Source organism: Dama dama, chromosome 21 (assembly GCF_033118175.1).
Source record: "Dama dama isolate Ldn47 chromosome 21, ASM3311817v1, whole genome shotgun sequence".
NCBI classification, from domain to species: Eukaryota; Metazoa; Chordata; class Mammalia; order Artiodactyla; family Cervidae; genus Dama; species Dama dama.
The window spans coordinates 78,189,850-78,208,310 of NC_083701.1; the positions used below are offsets into that span (position 1 = coordinate 78,189,850).

General features: G+C 37.0%; 1 protein-coding gene across 5 annotated transcripts in view; it reads right to left on the reverse strand.

The window, feature by feature from the left end:
- The window catches only part of TAF2 (TATA-box binding protein associated factor 2), an 80,736-nt gene that overhangs the window by 21,467 nt on the left and 40,808 nt on the right, over positions 1 to 18,461 (reverse strand). For 4 of the 5 annotated variants that reach the window (XM_061123862.1, XM_061123861.1, XM_061123860.1 and 1 more), the window contains exons 17-23: positions 18,192 to 18,332; positions 15,280 to 15,390; positions 13,794 to 13,987; positions 12,846 to 12,985; positions 10,217 to 10,286; positions 6,968 to 7,077; positions 1,239 to 1,468 (exon numbers count right to left, since the gene is read on the reverse strand). In XM_061123862.1, the coding sequence (XP_060979845.1) occupies positions 1,239 to 1,468; positions 6,968 to 7,077; positions 10,217 to 10,286; positions 12,846 to 12,985; positions 13,794 to 13,987; positions 15,280 to 15,390; positions 18,192 to 18,332 (996 nt within the window). Of the gene's footprint in view, positions 1 to 1,238; positions 1,469 to 5,249; positions 5,595 to 6,967; positions 7,078 to 10,216; positions 10,287 to 12,845; positions 12,986 to 13,793; positions 13,988 to 15,279; positions 15,391 to 18,191; positions 18,333 to 18,461 lie in introns of those variants that run through there. The other variant, XM_061123863.1, reaches the window with a different exon arrangement.

The window sequence follows — 18,461 nt, forward strand, 5'->3', positions numbered from 1 at the left end:
GATTAGAACAGGCCCAGTGCCTCAAAGTTATCAGCAATGGGCTGGAGACGAACCTCACCCTCTCCTATCTGCTGGTCTTTCTGGGAGGAGAAGGGAGATATTAAAGGGAACTTTTAAAACTTTCCCCAAAGCATATACCTTTTGGTGTCATTTTCTCCTCTTATCCTGAAGACTCCAAGTATGGAAGTGGATAAATCAACATATATGGACAAGAATTATAAACATATTCATTTCCACTGGCTTATAAATAGTCAGATATAAAAGAGCTCTTTAATGAGACTTTTTTTTTTCCTATGAAAAGATTTGTCTTACTTCTTCATAACCCGAACTCTAGGATACATCTTAAATTTACAACAAATAAGTATGATTATATTTCAGAAAATCTAGGTGAATAATCTCTTTTAAATGACTATTACTAACTAGCATAAAGAGAAATATAAGTTTTAAAGTGTCAAAACACCAGTAGGGTATTGCCAGGCAAGTAATCTGGTCTAAATATTGGTGAAAAATGAAGCTTGAAGCACTGGGGATCTTGTGTCATCAATGAGCAAGACACTTCTGGGAAACTTTCTTTAAATTACAGTAAAATAATTGATATGGATCCTGAAGGTCTTTCTACAATAAAGTCTCATAATTTCACAATGCATAGTTGGAAATAAAAGTTCTTGTAAAAGCAAATACATACACATATACATAAACTAAAAAAAACATAATACATTTCTCCTCCCCCAACCAGCAGATTACATGTTCACCAGACCATTCATTATTACCTAATTATTTACTAATGATTCAATAAGCAATTGTCAGGCACTTTTCATAGGTTTGGAATGATGCTATTAATGCAAAGTAGCAAAAAAAGAGAAAAGTCAAGGTCCTGTGTTCAAAACAGCCTGCCGTTACAGTGTACAGACAAGTTCAGTTAATATGTAACTGGTTAAATGTTCAATTTTCTCCTACTCAGAGGAGACATTTTACACTCAGGTGCAGAAAGTCACTGCCATCCCAGAGGAGTAAGTGGGCTGGCCTCTCAGCACCAGTCGCGTCGCCATCACACCGCTGTCAGAAGCACTTCAGAAACTGCAAAGTGCTAAGACAATGCCAGCCAGCACTTTTTTAAAATGGTGCGAGAAGCTGTTAGTGGATCTAAAATCCACTAGTTCTAAAGAAACAATTCTCTTCTTCGGAGCTCTAAATAATAAAACTATTGATACTTTTTCCATATCACGTGTGATTCTTACAGGGTTCTGGAATCCAACTAGCTGTGCGTGACTACTTGGATTCACTGCAGCTTCTTGGTTGCCTGCTATGGCCTCTGGAATGATGGTTGGATTCAAGACAGCTTTTTTCTCTTTCAGATTAAGGACCAAGCCAAGCTCTGGCAAGGGCAAGCAGGAAGGTCTACTGAGGCCAAAGAGTGTGACGTACAAGTCCACAGCGCCACACCGCAGCCTCCAGTCGTGTGCCGCGCCTAGGGGGCAAGCGACAGGACAACAGGTCAGAGTGCATGTTCACCCGCACATCTCCACACGCCCAGAGCCTGCACAAAGGCAAGGGAAGAGAGGATCAGGACGGCTAGAGGAGCCGCCTACTGACCTGGGCCCCAAGGGCAAGCCCTCTACTGTAAAGATGCTTCCTACGCTGACACCAGGTACCCACACACTGTGGCAGAAACCACGAATGTTCTAAGGAAACAATGCACCTTAACACTGAAAAACCTAATCCATTCTCCTACGAAATAAAAATTAGACACCTGCCATATTTAAAATCTGAAAGTAATAAATTTGAGCATTCAGATTTGTTTCTGGGGTGGGGTTCACGAGGCTCTTGGTGTGCCGTCTCCCCAACATGCCATTAAAGAAGAAAATCGGACAGAGGGAACAGGGAATGAATGGATGTGGAGCAGTTAACCGAGGAGGAAGAATTAAAAGGAAGATTTAAAGCCAGAAAAAAAAAAAACTACTATTCTTGGAGTATTAGACTTATACTGGGCTTTCCTGGTGGCTCAGATGATAAAGAATCTGCCTGCAATTCAGGAGACCTGGGTTCGATCCCTGGGTTGGGAAGATTCCCTGGAGAAGGGAATGGCAACCCAATCCAGTATTCTGGCCTGGAGAGTCCCATGGACAGAGAAGCCTGGTGGGCTACAGTCCCTGGGGTCACAAAGAGTCAGAACTGGTCCACAGCATTCTCTGTCCACCTGGCCCGATTCTCTTCTTTAACAGCATGTCAGGCAGGTGGCACACCAAGAGCCTTCACGAACCCTACTGAACCCTGCCACTGGAGACAAATTCTAATGCTCAGATTTACTACTTTCAGATTTTAAATATGGTAAGAAACCCTACAACTATTTGAATTAACACAATTCTAACCTTAGTTTTATTGTAGAAGAAGTGCTTGCTCAATACCTACATATTTGTGCTGTTCTATTAGGAATGTTTAAAAAAAAAAAAAAAAGCAGCAAACCGCTGAGATGGCAACAGGCTGTATGTAACACGTATTGGCCAGAGGAAAGCTGCATCTGCAGAAACTCAGTCTAAGGCGGCTAAGAGATGTCTCAGCTTCTCTGATGAGGATCCGTGTTTTCACCTCCGAAATTAGGGTTGTGGTCTCAGAGTATACCTCAACCCACAACAATGGCAGACCAGAGCACGGTAACGTCAGAACTCTTCCCACTTTCCTTTCATTCCCCCAGTGGGACATTCCAGGTAGACACTGCCACCACAGAGAACTGCCAAGATGAGATTATCACCAAGGGTTAGACAATGACTGCGGTTTCTAGCCAGAATTTAAAATTTACAACAGGTGAGAAGAAATATTCTTCGAGACAAGAAAAATAAACCACATACATAATTTTGGCCAAGAACTAGGGTTTCAGAAGAGTACCACAATGTTTTAAAAAAGAGGAACAAAAAGGAAAGACATTGTTACAGTAAATTCAGGACAGTTAATAATATTAAGTTTTGTGGGTTTTCAACAACAAATATTACAGTAAGTAAATAAAATGCACTCAAGTAATGATTTTGATGAGATATACTTTAACAGACCCTGGGTCAGGAAGATCCCCTGGAGAAGGAAATGGCAACCTACTCCAGTACTCTTGCCTGGAAAGTCCCATGGAAAGAGGAGCCTGGCGGGCTATAGTCTGTGAGATGGCAAAACAGTCGGACGTGATTTAGCAAATAAACAACAACTGGAACAGGTAAGTAAGTGTTATATGAACTATATGCAAAGAAAATCCACATGGATTTTCAACTGTCAGAGGATTACAATTTTACAGAGTTCATACTACATCTACTGCTCTGTATTAGGCACTTTGCGCATCATGAAACACCTGTCAGTCTTGAGACATCTTCAATTTTGCTACTACGTGGTAAGGGAACAACAGATACACGATACTGCTGGAAGCAAGAGGAAGCAGCAGGAGCTCTGAGAAGTGTGAGTTTTTGTATCATAAAAACTACAGAGAAAGCAGAAATGGGAACAGTACAGAGTGAAGGTAAGGATTTTACACTGGAAATCCATTTCCTTCTCTGGAATATCCATACCTGGACACTTTAATGGACTGAAACTGCCCAATGTTTTGGGGGCCCTCGTTACTCTCCTCCTCAATGCTTTTCACACATGGAAAGGCTCCACAGAGGACAGGGATCGGACTCCTGGACCTTCATCACAGAGGCTGGAGGGACTCAGCCCTCTAAAGAATGGAATGAAGGTTGCCGAAACAGCGAGCCCTCCATGTCTACCACTCGGGTAGGGCAGGAAAAGACGCCATCTCAGACACTCTGTCAGTAAAGAAACCAGAAGGGCTCAGGGTGCATTTACAACTGGAATAAGACTAAACCCTGAAGGTGAGTATTGCCCAATTCTGTCAGCTGCAAATAATGATTCTGCAATCTTTACATAATGTAGGTAACATCAAAACCAGTCAGGCAGCTGAGTATGGACTCTTAAAAAGTTTTTTTTAAAAGCATTATCTCAGCTTTAAGAAGCAGGTGGGAAATGTATATTTTGGTGAGCTGGGGTGTCCTGTGTCCTGAAGGTCCGCTAAGGACCACGAGGCAGCACAGGCCATGAAGGCTGCTGAAGTCCCCAGTCCCCAGAGCAGGCGTGCTGCTACTTGGTATTTCTGTGTGGGCTTTGGGTTTGGATTGGTAAAGGTTTCAGCAGGCCTTCAATCTGGATAGAGGAAGCAGCATTATTCTATTCTTAAGAGAGGACCTTGACTGTCTTCCCCCTCCTCAAAAACCTAAGTTATAAATATTACAACTTAAGGTCGATAGGATAGAGCTAAAAAATAAGCGGTGCTTCTGCTAAAATGATAAAACAGAAAAAAAATGAGAACACTGTATTTCAAAACCATGGAATAAAATCTTAAAATGGATGTCACTTTCCAGTGGCATTAAGTGGCAGAGTCAGAAAAGATGGACAGGAAGATCAGGACAGAACCAACCACACGGCAGTCATGCTTGTGGGGCCTAACTGTACACACTCTCAGTGTCCGTCATCGATAGGGAGAGACGAGTTTACTGCAAAATGTCCTTGGGGCTTCCCTGGCAGTCCAGTGGCTAGGACTCTAAGCTTCCACTGCAGGGGCCATGGGCTCAAACCCTTGTCAGGGAATCAAGATTTCCAAGCACAACCAAGGAAAAGAAAAATGCCCTGAAAATGGCCTTGATCAGCTTTAAAGCAACCACCTCAGATAATGAAGGAATGATCTTTTCTAAGTCAGATTTGTCATCTGAGGGATTTGTCTTCAGATACTTTCTGATTTGAGCAGAGACCATCAGCCCTGAGCACTGCCTTTCTGACTGGGAGGCAGGGCTGGTCCCAAAGCAAAACTGCAAATGAGAACACAAGGTCAGCACTGCTACCTGAGGGGAAAGGATTACGACTCCTTTCTTGGCGTGGGGGTGGCAGATATGAGTGTTCTTGCCATTTACGTGGCTGAGTTGGGAGGGACAGCTGGCAGATTAAATAAGCCTTCAGAATGCTGCAGCTCAGGGTGAAAACCAGGAACTGTCTCAGACAATCCTCTAATCAATCTTCCCTGTCTAATGCCCAATGTTCTCCAAAAACATGAAAAAGAGAAAACCAAAAACCTTCTCAATTATTTGAGCCACTCCCACTGTTCATATTGTTCTGTTCCCATTTATTTATAGATCTGAAGAACAAGAGTAAAAACTGTTTATGCCGATGGCTTCACTGATCTGTTCTGTTTAGATTATTAGCACAGATAATTCCAAACCGAAGCAGTAACTGTACTTTATTTTCAACACTAACAAAAATAAATACTAAACATCAATCAGAGCTTCAATTTGTACAACCACAATCTTCCAATGGAGTTCAAACATTTTAATAGAGATTGTCCCATTAATCTTAAACACACATTTATTTTGCCCATGAAATCTTCCCTAAGAAGTGATATGCAACTTCTTCGTACTTCATTATGACTTTCTGTGAAGTTGTACTCCATCACAATCATGGAATCACGCATTCTTGCTAAGAATATATTCAACACAGTACAGTTCATGCCACATATTAACTGCTGAATGATCCTTTACAAATTCATGAACTTGTGTGCTCATTTCTTGGATCTAAATGACAGTAATCATAACATCCTTTTAGGTAACCACAAGCAGCAAAATATAGAACATCATGTAAACACCAGCAATCATTCTTCTAGGTACTAGGGAAAACATGAGAATAATAATTTGGCAATATTGATATAAACTGGGTTATGTGCTATTTTGTAAAGATTTTGAGGACAAGGGCCATTTTATTTTCAATTTTATTATATTTCGATCAAATATCTACTATGGTGCCTTTACTTGGGGGTATTGTACTATGATTATGAAACTGAGGGACAGAAGTCATACAACTGCTTAACATTTCAATGTTAGTAAATTAAATAATTTTTGAAAAAGAATCAGAACTTGTTATTTAGGTGGGATTCAGTGAAGCAGTCACTACTGAGATAGGCAAACAAGTTATCTTCCAATACTTTAGAGAGAAGGTAAAGTGACATATTTATTACAATGAATACCCACTGCTCCCTCTCCATCTGTCTGTAGCAACTCATCTCTAAGCCAAACACTTTCAGTCTAGCTTTAGATTGAATTTTAAATCAAAACCAATATTACAATTTCGACATATCGGAGACATAAGGCAAATTTTCTTTACATATATATTATAGTTACAACCCTACAGGAAAAGATAAGCAATTCAATTAAACAAAAATGTTAGAGAATATGAACAATTTACAAAACAGGAACTACAGATAGCTCACATATATGAGAAGTACTCAACATAATATCATCAGTATGTTAGTGTAACAACCTTTCTGAGCACTTAATATGAACTAGTTACTGCATTTTACAAATAATAACTCATTTAATTTTCAGTTTGCAGAAATAGCTATCATCATAACTCTAGTTTAAAAATGAGAAAATCATAGGCTTAGACAAATCACACTGAGAGCAAGTCATTCAGCTGAGGTTTAATCCTCAGCAAACTGATTTCAGAGCTCATGCCTGGGAGCACTGACTGCCTCCTGACTTCGCTCAGATAATGTAAATTAAAACTGTGATGATGAGATACCATGACCTCCAAGGTGCAGAATTCTAACATTATATACCGCCCTGAAAAGCATACGTAAGGAATTGGTTACCTCTGGGAAAGGCCACTAGGAGGACTAGCGGAAAGAGAAAGAAGACTTATTTTTCAACCCTCTGTAACCTTCTGAAATAAAAACAAGTGTAATACTGTGCAAGTTCATGTTTACAGCTCTTTAAACATCTGAGACACTTTCACTAAATTAGTAGTTTTGTTTCCTCAACTACCCTGTGGGGCAAAGTGAGTGGCTATGCCCTTAGCAAATGTTATCGCAGCCACCACTGTGAAGGTAAGTATTACGGTAAGTAGTCTCCTTAAAAAAAAAAAAAAAAAAAAAAAGCCACTGCTCTCTTACCAGAATTCATAAGTTTCCAAAGTTGATCTACCAAAGCTTCATTGCATAAGGGAGACTCCATGCTCTTAGTAAAGGGTGGGTTTTTAGTCAACATATTTAGAATTTTATGTCTGAAAGACAAGGAAGAATTAAATTTTTGCTAGCTATGAAATAAAAACATTTGCAAATGATCTCAAGTTTCTCCATCTTATTTTATCACCTCTCTTCTTAGACTAAGAACTTTCTCAAACATTTAAAAATAATTCAACAGCTTGAAGTTTTTTTCTACATACAGTTGTCACTACAGAGATAAAATCACTTTTCTTTAACATATGAATTAAGTTAAACATATATGTGAAGGGGAAAATATATAATAATACATATATAATAAAATATATAATATACATAACAACCACTTGCTTAACACATATTTAATTAACCATATACAAAGCATCATACTAAATGCAGTGGCAAATGACACAGTCTTTGTCTTTTTAAAATTTATGTTCCCATGGGGGAATTTTTTTTTACTAAAAAAAAAAAATTGAACTATAAAATTAATATTTATATACATGGGTAATATGCATATACTTAGGTAAGGGAACAACTGTAGGATTTTATGGACAACTATTACTTGATGAACCTAACCTAGAGCAGAGAATCAGGAAAGTATCCTTAGAGAAATGATGTTCAAACTTAGCTCTAAAGCATAAAGGGGTAATCATAAGTAATTTGTTTCTTTTCCTCCAAATTTTAAGGTTTCAGCCCCCAAATTCTGCAGAGCTTTATCTAACTCTAGTGATCTATCTAAATCAGTAACCCTGATATATATAATAACAAAGAAAAAATTTTTAATGTTAAAAGAAAGAAATTTTAAAAATCTGTATTCTTTAAAAGAATTAGTTCTTATTAAAGGCCATTTTACTATTAGGAGCTTAAAAATCAACCAAAAGCCATGAAAATAAAATGCTATATTTGAGGCAGAAGAAAGGAATGTCACTGATGTTAAGAGAGACAGAAATAGCAGAAATAGAAATGTCTGCCTATCTTTAAGACTAAGAATCCTATCCAATTACAGCAGAATACAGCAGTTCTATATGATGGTTACTCCATGAGTTTAAATAATAGAACAGATTGAAGGTTGTCAGAGGCGGGGGTGGGGGTGGGGTGACATGGGTAAATGGGGTCAAAGGGTACAAATCTTCCCTTATCTTATAAAATAAGTCATGGGGGGATAATGTATAGTATGGTGACTATAGTTAGTAACACTGTGTTGCATATTTGAAAGATGCTAAGAGAACAGATCTTGAAAGTTCTTGTAAGAAAAAATACTTGCAATTATGTATGGTAATGGATGTTAACCAAACTTATGATGGTGATCATTTTTCAAAATATACAAATAGAGAATCAATATGCTATACGCCTGAAACTGTCAATTATACCTAAATAGAGATAGACAGGAAAGGAGGGAGGAAAAGAGAAGGCAATGATGACAGAGAAAAGGACAAAGTTTCTATTCAGAGTATAAAAACCAGAAGGGGAAAAACACCCACAAGAAATATAGCAACTGATGTCCCAAGACACCAAATAACACACATACAATACCGTTAATGTGATAACACTCCTATCCTGTAATCATTCACTGCTATTAAAGCTTTTTAAAGACGTGCTGAATTTTTTTAAATGTAACTATGAGCTAGATGATATGAAGTAAAGCCTAAGAGGTTCCCTATTGGTGATATAAATAAACTGTATCAATTATGAAGTAAACATGTCAAATATAATCATGAATATATCTTTAAATAGATTTTCAGCTCACAGTATAAATAAATGTTCTTGAAACTTGAATATTAAAAACTCCACAACATTTCAAAAGCAATCAGATTGTATAGTATCCAAGTGAGAAATATAACTTCAAATATTATATAAAATGGTCTTCAGAATGCAGTTTTGATATCTCAGAAGTATGTGCCTTAATGTTAGTTCTTGATGTGAATTGAAAACATAAATGAACACATGATAAGCTATGTTTATAATTTCTGTCCCTACTTGCTATCAGGAGCATCTTTTAAACTTTCTAATGTGTGAGCTCTACCAGAGAACAGACAAGGCTGGCTTCCTGATGACGCTCTTTCATGTAAATAGGTACCTCAGAATGGGTGATTATGAGATTTTTGTCCACGTCAACCTGATCCTTCGTATACACATCAATCCAAGGACAAATTATTTAAAATACAATTCAGATCACAGATCAAGAACCATGAAATAAAAACAGCAAAACTCTGTACAAAGAATATTTTTTAATAAGCATCGCTTAAAACACTGAAATATGCAAGGTGACTTAACCAGGAGCCTACCACAACTAACCTGAAAAATAACTGTTGCTCAAAGCTTTCTCCGTTAGGGAGCTGGAACCTCCTACATGTTCCTCACATCCAGATGCATGTCAGTGAGGTTAAATCTGCACAGTGTATCTGTACGCCTTTCCAGAAGAAAATATCTGCCAAATGATGTGCAAACTCGAGCAAGACAATGCTTCTAGGTCTACGTTCTTATTTCTAGTTGGAATGGCTAAAATCTAAATTATTTTCCAGCTTTCAAATTCCATTTTATGAAATTGAATTATTACAACAAATGAACACAAATTTGAGTCTATTAGGTGTAAAGAAAGGAAGATAGAAATAGTAAAAAAATTTTAATCCTGCTCAAATACACTATAAATATCCTACTCTGCAAAAGAAAGCAGCAGATATGAACAAAATGAAGAGAATACAAAAATGAAAATAGTTACTAAATCAGGACTGGAGTTTTATTTTCCCTTATTTTCTGAATTTTTGACAATGTTGTATTACATTTTTTGATCGTAAATCCGTTTATTAAAAATTAGGATTTTATATGAGTAAGAAAAGGAACAAATGGGATACACCAAAACACTGCTCTTTTAAAATAAGAGTGCATCAATTGATAAAGAAGTTTTATGATTTTTTTGATACATAAGGGATTTCCCCATGTGTATTGAAAAGGGTTACATAAGCTTTTCTTTAAATTACAATAGAAATCATGTGTAAAATTCAGGGAATTAACTTAATAACAATATACCTTTTAAAGTATCTTTCTTTCCAAAGGCAAACCAAATAAAAAACAATATGAGTACCTGGATAAGGTACTCCTATATTTTCAAAAATTAAGACTTAACTCCATGTAAAATTTTCTGAAATTACTTACTTCATGATTTATAAAAACAAAATATTATAGCACAAAAAAACTAACCTTACATAGGGTACAGGGTCATTCTGAATCATGTTAAGTAGCCACTGCAATTCTTCATAACTCCTGTCCACTGAAAATAAAAATAAGGAAATGTATTTGCTGTTAATTATAACAAACTAAACAAGTGACAAACAAGGAGTTCACACAGTATTTAGGACTCTGTCTTAGCCAGATTTCTAATCAGAAATGAAGGATGCAGGCAATTTCTTACATTTTTAATGCAATAGGCTACTTTGCAGATTTTACAAGTATTGTGCTATCTATGCAGTCAAAACATAAAAAACAGGACCAAGAGCGTATTTCCCACTTAGGCTCAAATCAATGGCAAATACAACATAAAACAAAACTGTAATTTATTAGAGCCCTATATCAGAGATGAATAACTCTAACCGGAAATGTGTTTAAACAGAATTATGCTTCTAGATGCTCAAATCACAGAAGTTTGATATTCAGTGGTAACTAATTAAATCACACAGTAAACGCTGCCGCCCAAGTGGTTTCTCTCATTGAAGAGCGGCCTTAACTTTTCAATACAACATAAAAACAGCTGTAAAACCAGTATTATAATTAATTTTAACAAAAATTCACTATTTCCATTTACCTTTTTAAAAACTACTATATTTATGATTTGAAAACCTTTATTTCCAGAATTTAATTTCTAATATTTTCCTTTTCCTCTTCTAGTGAACTGGATTTATGGTACACCTTTAAACATCTTTCAATTAAATCATACTTACTAATTTAGCATTCTTTTGGAAATCATAATATTAACATTCTACTTGATTTCAGGTAGTACTAATTCATGAAAACTTCCTCTTTATGAGACAGTGAACATTATTTGTATACCTTGGCTGGGAATAATGGCCTATTTAGTGAATCTCAGAATTTCCAGATTTCACAAATTGGTAAAGGTCAAAATAAAATTGAAAACTGACACAGGATTACATTTTTTTCTTGCTAAGAAATATATGAAAAACCATTATCTTTACCAGAATTCTTTGAAAGAAAATTTTAACCCTCAACAAAAAGGAAGAACAAATGACAGCCCTTGTTAAACTTGGGTCAACATATATAAGACACACACTATATTGTTCTTACCCTGTTACAATTTCTTTTGAGAAGTAGTATTCCTAATAAAATTTACATAAAAATGTAAGGATTTGAGTGTATTTTCTTCTACTTAATATGTAAAATTTAAGCAATCCTCTCTTCACACAGTTAGATACAAAATTACCATAACTTCTTTATTCCCCACATTTTAGTATAATCTGGAACTTTAGATTTATACATTTCTTATTTTTGCATATTATTTTTTAAGAACTATGTTTTGAAATTTGCATGAAATTTTATATGTTAACAAGTATTTAAGCTTAGCTCTCTATTTTACAGGCACAGATGCCTGGCATTTCACTGTGAATTTCATATCACACTTTCATCAATCTTGAGTTATTACTTTGGTTCACCTCCAGATCAGCTGAAAATTATCTTTGGGAAAAAAATTTTTCAGCACTCCATGGCATGCAGAACTTCCCCAACCAGAGGTTGAACCTGTGCCCCATGCATTGAAAGCATGAATGGGGACCACTGGATCACTGAGGAATTCCAGGAATTTTAGTTTTTAAAAATATTACATATAGGAGATGGTCTTCTAAGTCTTCAAGGATACATGAACAACAAATTAAAAAAGCAGAGAATCTTAGATCATAACTTTCCCTAAACATTATGTTGGCCTGTGCTGTCTTTTGAATTTTTTATACTCTGAAGAATTGATAGGCTACATTATTCTTTTACCTTGTACAATAAATGGGTTCTGACACTTCTAGGAATAGTTAGAAATTTACAGACTTCCTTAATCTTAAAATTTTAAATTTCATCAGATTCTAGCTTAGGTCAGTCTCATTTACACTCTTTCAAAGTATCCTATTATTTCTTGGATAATAGGGTGTAATATATCTATTATTTTCTTCCATCTATTATTCTTTATGACAATTAAAAAAAAATACCTTCATCTCAACTTTCCTCTCTGTATTTCTGAAAATGTTCTGAATATGTAATATTCGCTTATTCACTTTTTTCCTTCTTTTTTCTCCAGCTTCACAAAGACATGCTTAACCCCTCTCCTGAAGTTCCCACTTATACCTCTTCCCTGCCCCCCCAATATTTATTTATTGGCTGTGCTGGGTCCTCCCTGCAGCATGTGAGATTCAGCTTCCTGAGCAGGGATGGAAGCCAGGCCCCTGCATTGGGACCATGGGGTCTCAGCCTCTGGACCATGGGGCAAGTCCCCAACTTTTAGCTCTTCTTAGACTCTCACGGAGAAAACTTATGACAGGTACAAAATGCTTTCTTGAGTCCTTATATAATTTGAAATAACATGTTAATTAAGGCTACAGAATGATATACAGACTTCTTGGAAAGACCAAAGGTATTTATCTATAATTTTATTCTTTTCTCCCATTTACAAATTCTTATATGAATTCTATATTTACCAAAAATTCTAAATCAGTGAGTTAAGAATTAAAAATCAAGATGTCTGTATTGCACATACTATGAAAATCCTAATGACTAAATAGTAAATGGTAAACAATTCTTTCTAAAATGATATGAGCATATATTTCTAAAGCATTACCTTTAGTGTAATCAACCACCGCTTCCAAAGCTGCTATTCTAATGTCCACAAAGTGGCCATATTCTGCGTAAGATTTAAAAAGAGATGGATCACTGGGCACATGTCCATTCTTCTGAAGCACTCGTATGGCTCTCAAACAACTAGGAAAATAGCATTCATAGTTAAATACTTCTCTTAAAGTATTTTGAATTAAACTTATTTCCTCGGAATATAAAATAATCTGTAACAATAAACTGAAAAATTGATGTAATCTGAATCATCTTTTTAATTTTTTAACACTCAGTTTTTATAATGACCCTAAAAAACTATTAAAAGAAAACATATTTCAAAACTTAGGAAATCCAATTTCAGGTATCATTATATTTACAATAGGAACACACTACAGAAAAATGTATTTAGCATAAGATATAACTTAAATAAAGTACTCTTTCTAAAAGTTTTAGTGATACAAATATGCTTTATTCACTAACATATATGGAAAGCTGAGACTATTTATACTGCTGAATCGGTAAATCAACAATTTTTTTTAGCAAACTCCTAATGAAACAGATAAAACCTGTTGATAGTCATGTACAACAAATTTGAGAGAAACAAAAAATCTTAAAAGAAGTCTAACAATAGAGGGATGTTTAAACTATATCCAATGGGATAAAAGCTTATGCAGATATCAAATGTAATGCTTATGAATAATTTCTAATGACATGAGGAAGTATTCATGATATAAGTAGAATATAAAAATTATATATATATATGTCAAAAGTTAAAAATTGATATAGTTATCACAGGAAAAAATTTAGAAGACCTCCAAAAGAGTAATAATTTACCTATGGATGGTAGACTCATATAAGATTTTTTTTACTTTATTTCTCTATTTTCTATGAAAATAAATTTCTCTAATAACTATGAAAGCAAGTAACATTAAGAAGCAAATATGAAGAATCATTATACCTGACAGTGATGGTGTGCCTGTAACTTGGAAGAAGTTTTTCCATATTCAAAAACCTAGTGATTTCTTCAAGAATGAGTCGCACATCCGGATTTAAGTTATCCAAAGTTCGAACTTCATTATTCACACTGACCGCAGGCGTAACAGAGTTGGCAAGGGCATCGATCATCTCTGCGCGGTAATAGTTGTCTGAAAACTAGGCCAAGAGACAGTTACGAGATGATGATAAATTTACACTTCTTTCCAAAAGTGAATGAAATAAAATACAGTAACTGTAAAAACATAAGTTATCTGCAAAGACAAGCAAGTTTTTAGGTAAGTATTCAACTCTGTCCTTTGGCATAGACTCACATATTCAAGAAAAGAGTGAAAGAGATTTACTTAATAGTAATACACTAGCTACTAGGACATGGAACGACAGACTGGTTCCCAATAGGAAAAGGAGTACATCAAGGCTGTATATTGCCTCCCTGCTTATTTAACTCATATGCAGAGCACATCATGAGAAACGCTGGGCTGGAGGAAGCACAAGCTGGAATCAAGATTGTCGGGAGAAATATCAATAACCTCAGATATGCAGATGACACCACCCTTATGGCAGAAAGTGAAGAACTAAAAGAGCCTCTTGATGAAAGTGAAAGAGGAGAGTGAAAAAGTTGGCTTAATGCTCAACATTCAGAAAACTAAGATCATGGCATCTGGTCCCATCACTTCATTGCAAATAGATGGGGAGACAGTGATAAACCTAGCTGCTGAACCCTGAGGCCCAGAATCAGACTGCCACAGGCTCACAGCTCTTCTGCAGTTTCCTGTTTGTCTCTGGCTGCTCTGTGCAGCAAGCAGGTTCTTCGTTCCCCAGCCAGGTACTGAACCTGCACCCCCTGCAGTGAAACCGTGGCGTATCAACCACTGGACCTTCAGGGAAGTACCAAATATATGTTTAAACGAAATGTGAGATGGCAACTACCATGACTTCTTTTTCTATTTAACATGGTATACTGCCTAGCATAGCATATATTCTCAAAAACACTTGCTGACTCTTAGAATGATAATGAGTAAGGTGAAATAACTTTTGAAGCATGGCATTCAATAGCTATTTACTAAATTGTGAATAGAACACACATGATGGTTAAAAAAGAAGAGAGTCAAGTTCATCAACGAATGGGTTATCCAAGGGGAGCTGTTTTCTGATAGAAGAAAAAAGCAGTCAGAATGAAACTGCGGTGTCAGACTTCACCAAAACAAACATCAGCTGAGTTCCCAAAATTTGATGTGCTACTCTGTCCACATTGTAACAGGTATAAGGAACATTTAAAAATCAACCAATCTTGGTTTTCGGATATCTGGTTATTATAATAAATCATATTTGTATGTTTCTATCTCTAGAAATTTCAAGTCCCATGGACACAACAATGATTTCATAGTCTAAATATTTCTCTTGAAAACAAAATATCACTGGCTAGTTTTATTAACATTAAAGTAACGTACCTTATTTTTTCTGTTGTCATTGTACTTGATTAAGTCTAAAATAAATGTTAAGACTTCTTTGGGACAAAGGTTGTGAACATCTCTCAATAAGGCCATTGCAACTGGCATAGTCTAGAAAAAAAATTTTGTTTTCAATTTTCATCACTATAATTCAACGCAGTGCATGCTGAAAAAGGGCTGCCCTGGGGCTGACAGTATCTGGAGGGAGTCCAGGCACCCAGTCCCCCTGGCTCCTACCCCTCCCGCGGGAACAGGCCTCAAACGCTCGAGCAAGAGAGCTAAGCAGGAGCCCCGGGGGAGAGCCGCAGAGCTGGAGGCACTCGGTAGCCCCCCTGCAGGAAGAGGGACACGTCACACAAATGCAGCTCTGTGATTTACAGAGGAAAAGGGATGCATAGGCTTTAGCATCATCAGATCTGTACCCCACTGCCTATAAGGGGGCTTATTTCAGCTAGCTGCTTGCTGAGCACCACTTTCAAGGTTAACAGATACAGTGGCTAGAGGCATATGGCAGACAGCAGAATTCAACGACTAGTCTCAAGACACACAGACTCTCCAGTACCACCTTGTTCTCAGCCTAAGGAAAAACAGTAAATTACCTGAAATCCAACTTCCCCCTTTTCAAATTTTCATAGACAAGTTTTCTAAGGAGGTGGAAGCCTGACCCACAGAGGTAACCTCTACCAGAACAATAAGCAGAGCAAAGCTATTCCAACTCAAGATAGAACCACAGACAATGGACATCACAGTCCCCAGTACACAGACATTTGAACTATTTTCTCTTCTGATCAAAATAACTATACCCTCTAAACTGATGGAGACGAAACGTAGCGTGGCTCCTTTGCTAGGTTGAAGGCGCAGAAGCAACAGATGGTCACTGTTCCAACAGGTGTTACCAAGGCTGTAAGAACTGAGGGAAAGATTCTGTTTCACAGACACAGGACTTAAATTTAAGCATGAAGCTTCATTCTTTTCTCTGGCACTGCAAGTATTATGTGAAAGGTGAACTGGTCTGAAAGCACTGGCTTCTCCAATTTTTTTTTGACTGCAAACCACACTAAGAAATATGTTTATATCCCAACTGAACACACACATACAGTCACATATACAAACTAAAAAATAAAACCAAAACAACTTATAACTACCCTTATTACATGTGTTGCATTCTGATACTGCCTATTATTTTATTTTGTTTAAAAACAAAAACAAAAAAACTTACAAACTGATTTCATGACTGCCTGCCTAACGGGTCACAACTCCCACTCTGCACAATGACCCAAGGCCCACGGAAGAACAAGGGCACAGCCAAGGGGACGTGCTTGACAAGACACGGAAATTAGCTTGTTTCCAGGCCACATGTTAGTGAAACGGCAATAACCAAGAGCTGAGCAACACGTTCAAGGACTACGAAAGGCTCAGCTGTTAAAAATAACAGATGCCTCAGACTTCTTTGATCGCACCAACACTGGCTTTCCTCACACCCAGGTCTTCTGAGTCTGCTCTGCTGACGACATCCATTGTAGGGGAGTCATGACTCCCACTCTCAGCGCGGTCTCAGCACGGCTGAGTGACCCTTGCCCACCTCCCTCCTTCACACACAGACTGCACCTTGCTTAACACCCCCCTCAACACCTCCCACTTCATTTAATCTGGTTCTACCTGCCTCAGAAAATGGGATGTTTTTACCTTTTCTAAAATTGACCTTCCAACTATGTCCTGCCCACTACTAACAACTTCAGAATTTGCTCTATCTTGTCTTTTTTGTATTTACTGCTCCACTGGTTCTTCACTTTGTGCCAGACATGCCTCAAGCCTTTTCTCCCTCTACACAAAATAAAACCTAAAGTGCCCTTTCTCAGCCTTGCTTTATCCTTAACATGTCTCCTTTTCTCATACTCCTCAACTTTACTCCTCCTTCTAGTTCAATCTAGTTAATCTAACCTCTGCCTTCGTTATTATTAAGTTACTCAAAATATTTTACAAGTGATTTCCAAGTTGCCCAAATACTGACCACCCCGCCAATCCCACACCGCTTCCTAAACAGTGACTTCATCACACCACCACTTTTTAAATTACCATTTATAAACAACTTACTATGTGATAAAAATATAGTGTAAAACCCTTCACATGCTTGATATTACTTAATTCTAAAAAAGATAAACTTTACAAATGACTAAACCAAGGCTTAGAGTTGAAAGACTTGTCCTCTTGCAAACTGCTAGTGAGTAGCAGAGCCAGAACTAAACCAGAGCTGTGTGCTGCACTGTCTCTGACCCAGAAATGCTGTCCACACTCGACAGGGACAGCCATCAGGACTTTCAGGTACCTCCGTCCCCCAGGGAGCCAACCAAAAAGTCAAATCATCCACTTCTTACTTATACCTCCATCCCCCAGGTAACCCTGTACCTCCATCCCCCAGGGAACCAACCAAAAAGTCAAATCATCCACTTCTTACTTATACCTCCATCCCCCAGGTAACCCTTATACCTCCATCCCCCAGGGAACCAACCAAAAAAGTCAAATCATCCATTTCTTACTTATACCTCCATCCCCCAGGTAACCCTGTACCTCCATTCCCCAGGGAACCAACCAAAATGTCAAACTATCCATTTCTTACTTATACCTCCATCCCCCAGGTAACCTTGTACCTCCATCCCCCAGGGAACCAACCAAAAAGTCAAATCATCCATTTCTATTGACTTCAGTATTAATGTGGACAGTGAGTCACTTGCACACAGTTCATAAAACCAAAGAATAATCAAAACTTTGGAAAGTATTTTAGAAGCAAAAAGAGAAAAAAGACAAAATAATCTGTAGGAAAGTAAATAATATTTGAAGAGTCCTCAAGGTAAATGAATACATACTGATATTGGCATAAAATAATTATAAGAAAACTAGAAGGGAAACTGTACCTTCTGTAGAAAGTAACTTTGAAAGCTCATAAAGTTGTTTGTTTTCACAATGTTTGGACAAGTTTTACAACAAAACATCCTAGTGAAGAGCGACTTCATGGCTGGTGGTCCTGTCCATGTGCTCACCATTGAATTTGCAATCTGCAAATAATTAGAAAATGGAATAATTTCTGTCACCATGGCAAATGTATTTTTAAATAAGTAAAATAACTTTCTGAAAGTTATCAATATACTGTGATTCATTTCCAAGGATTTCAATTCTTAAAACTT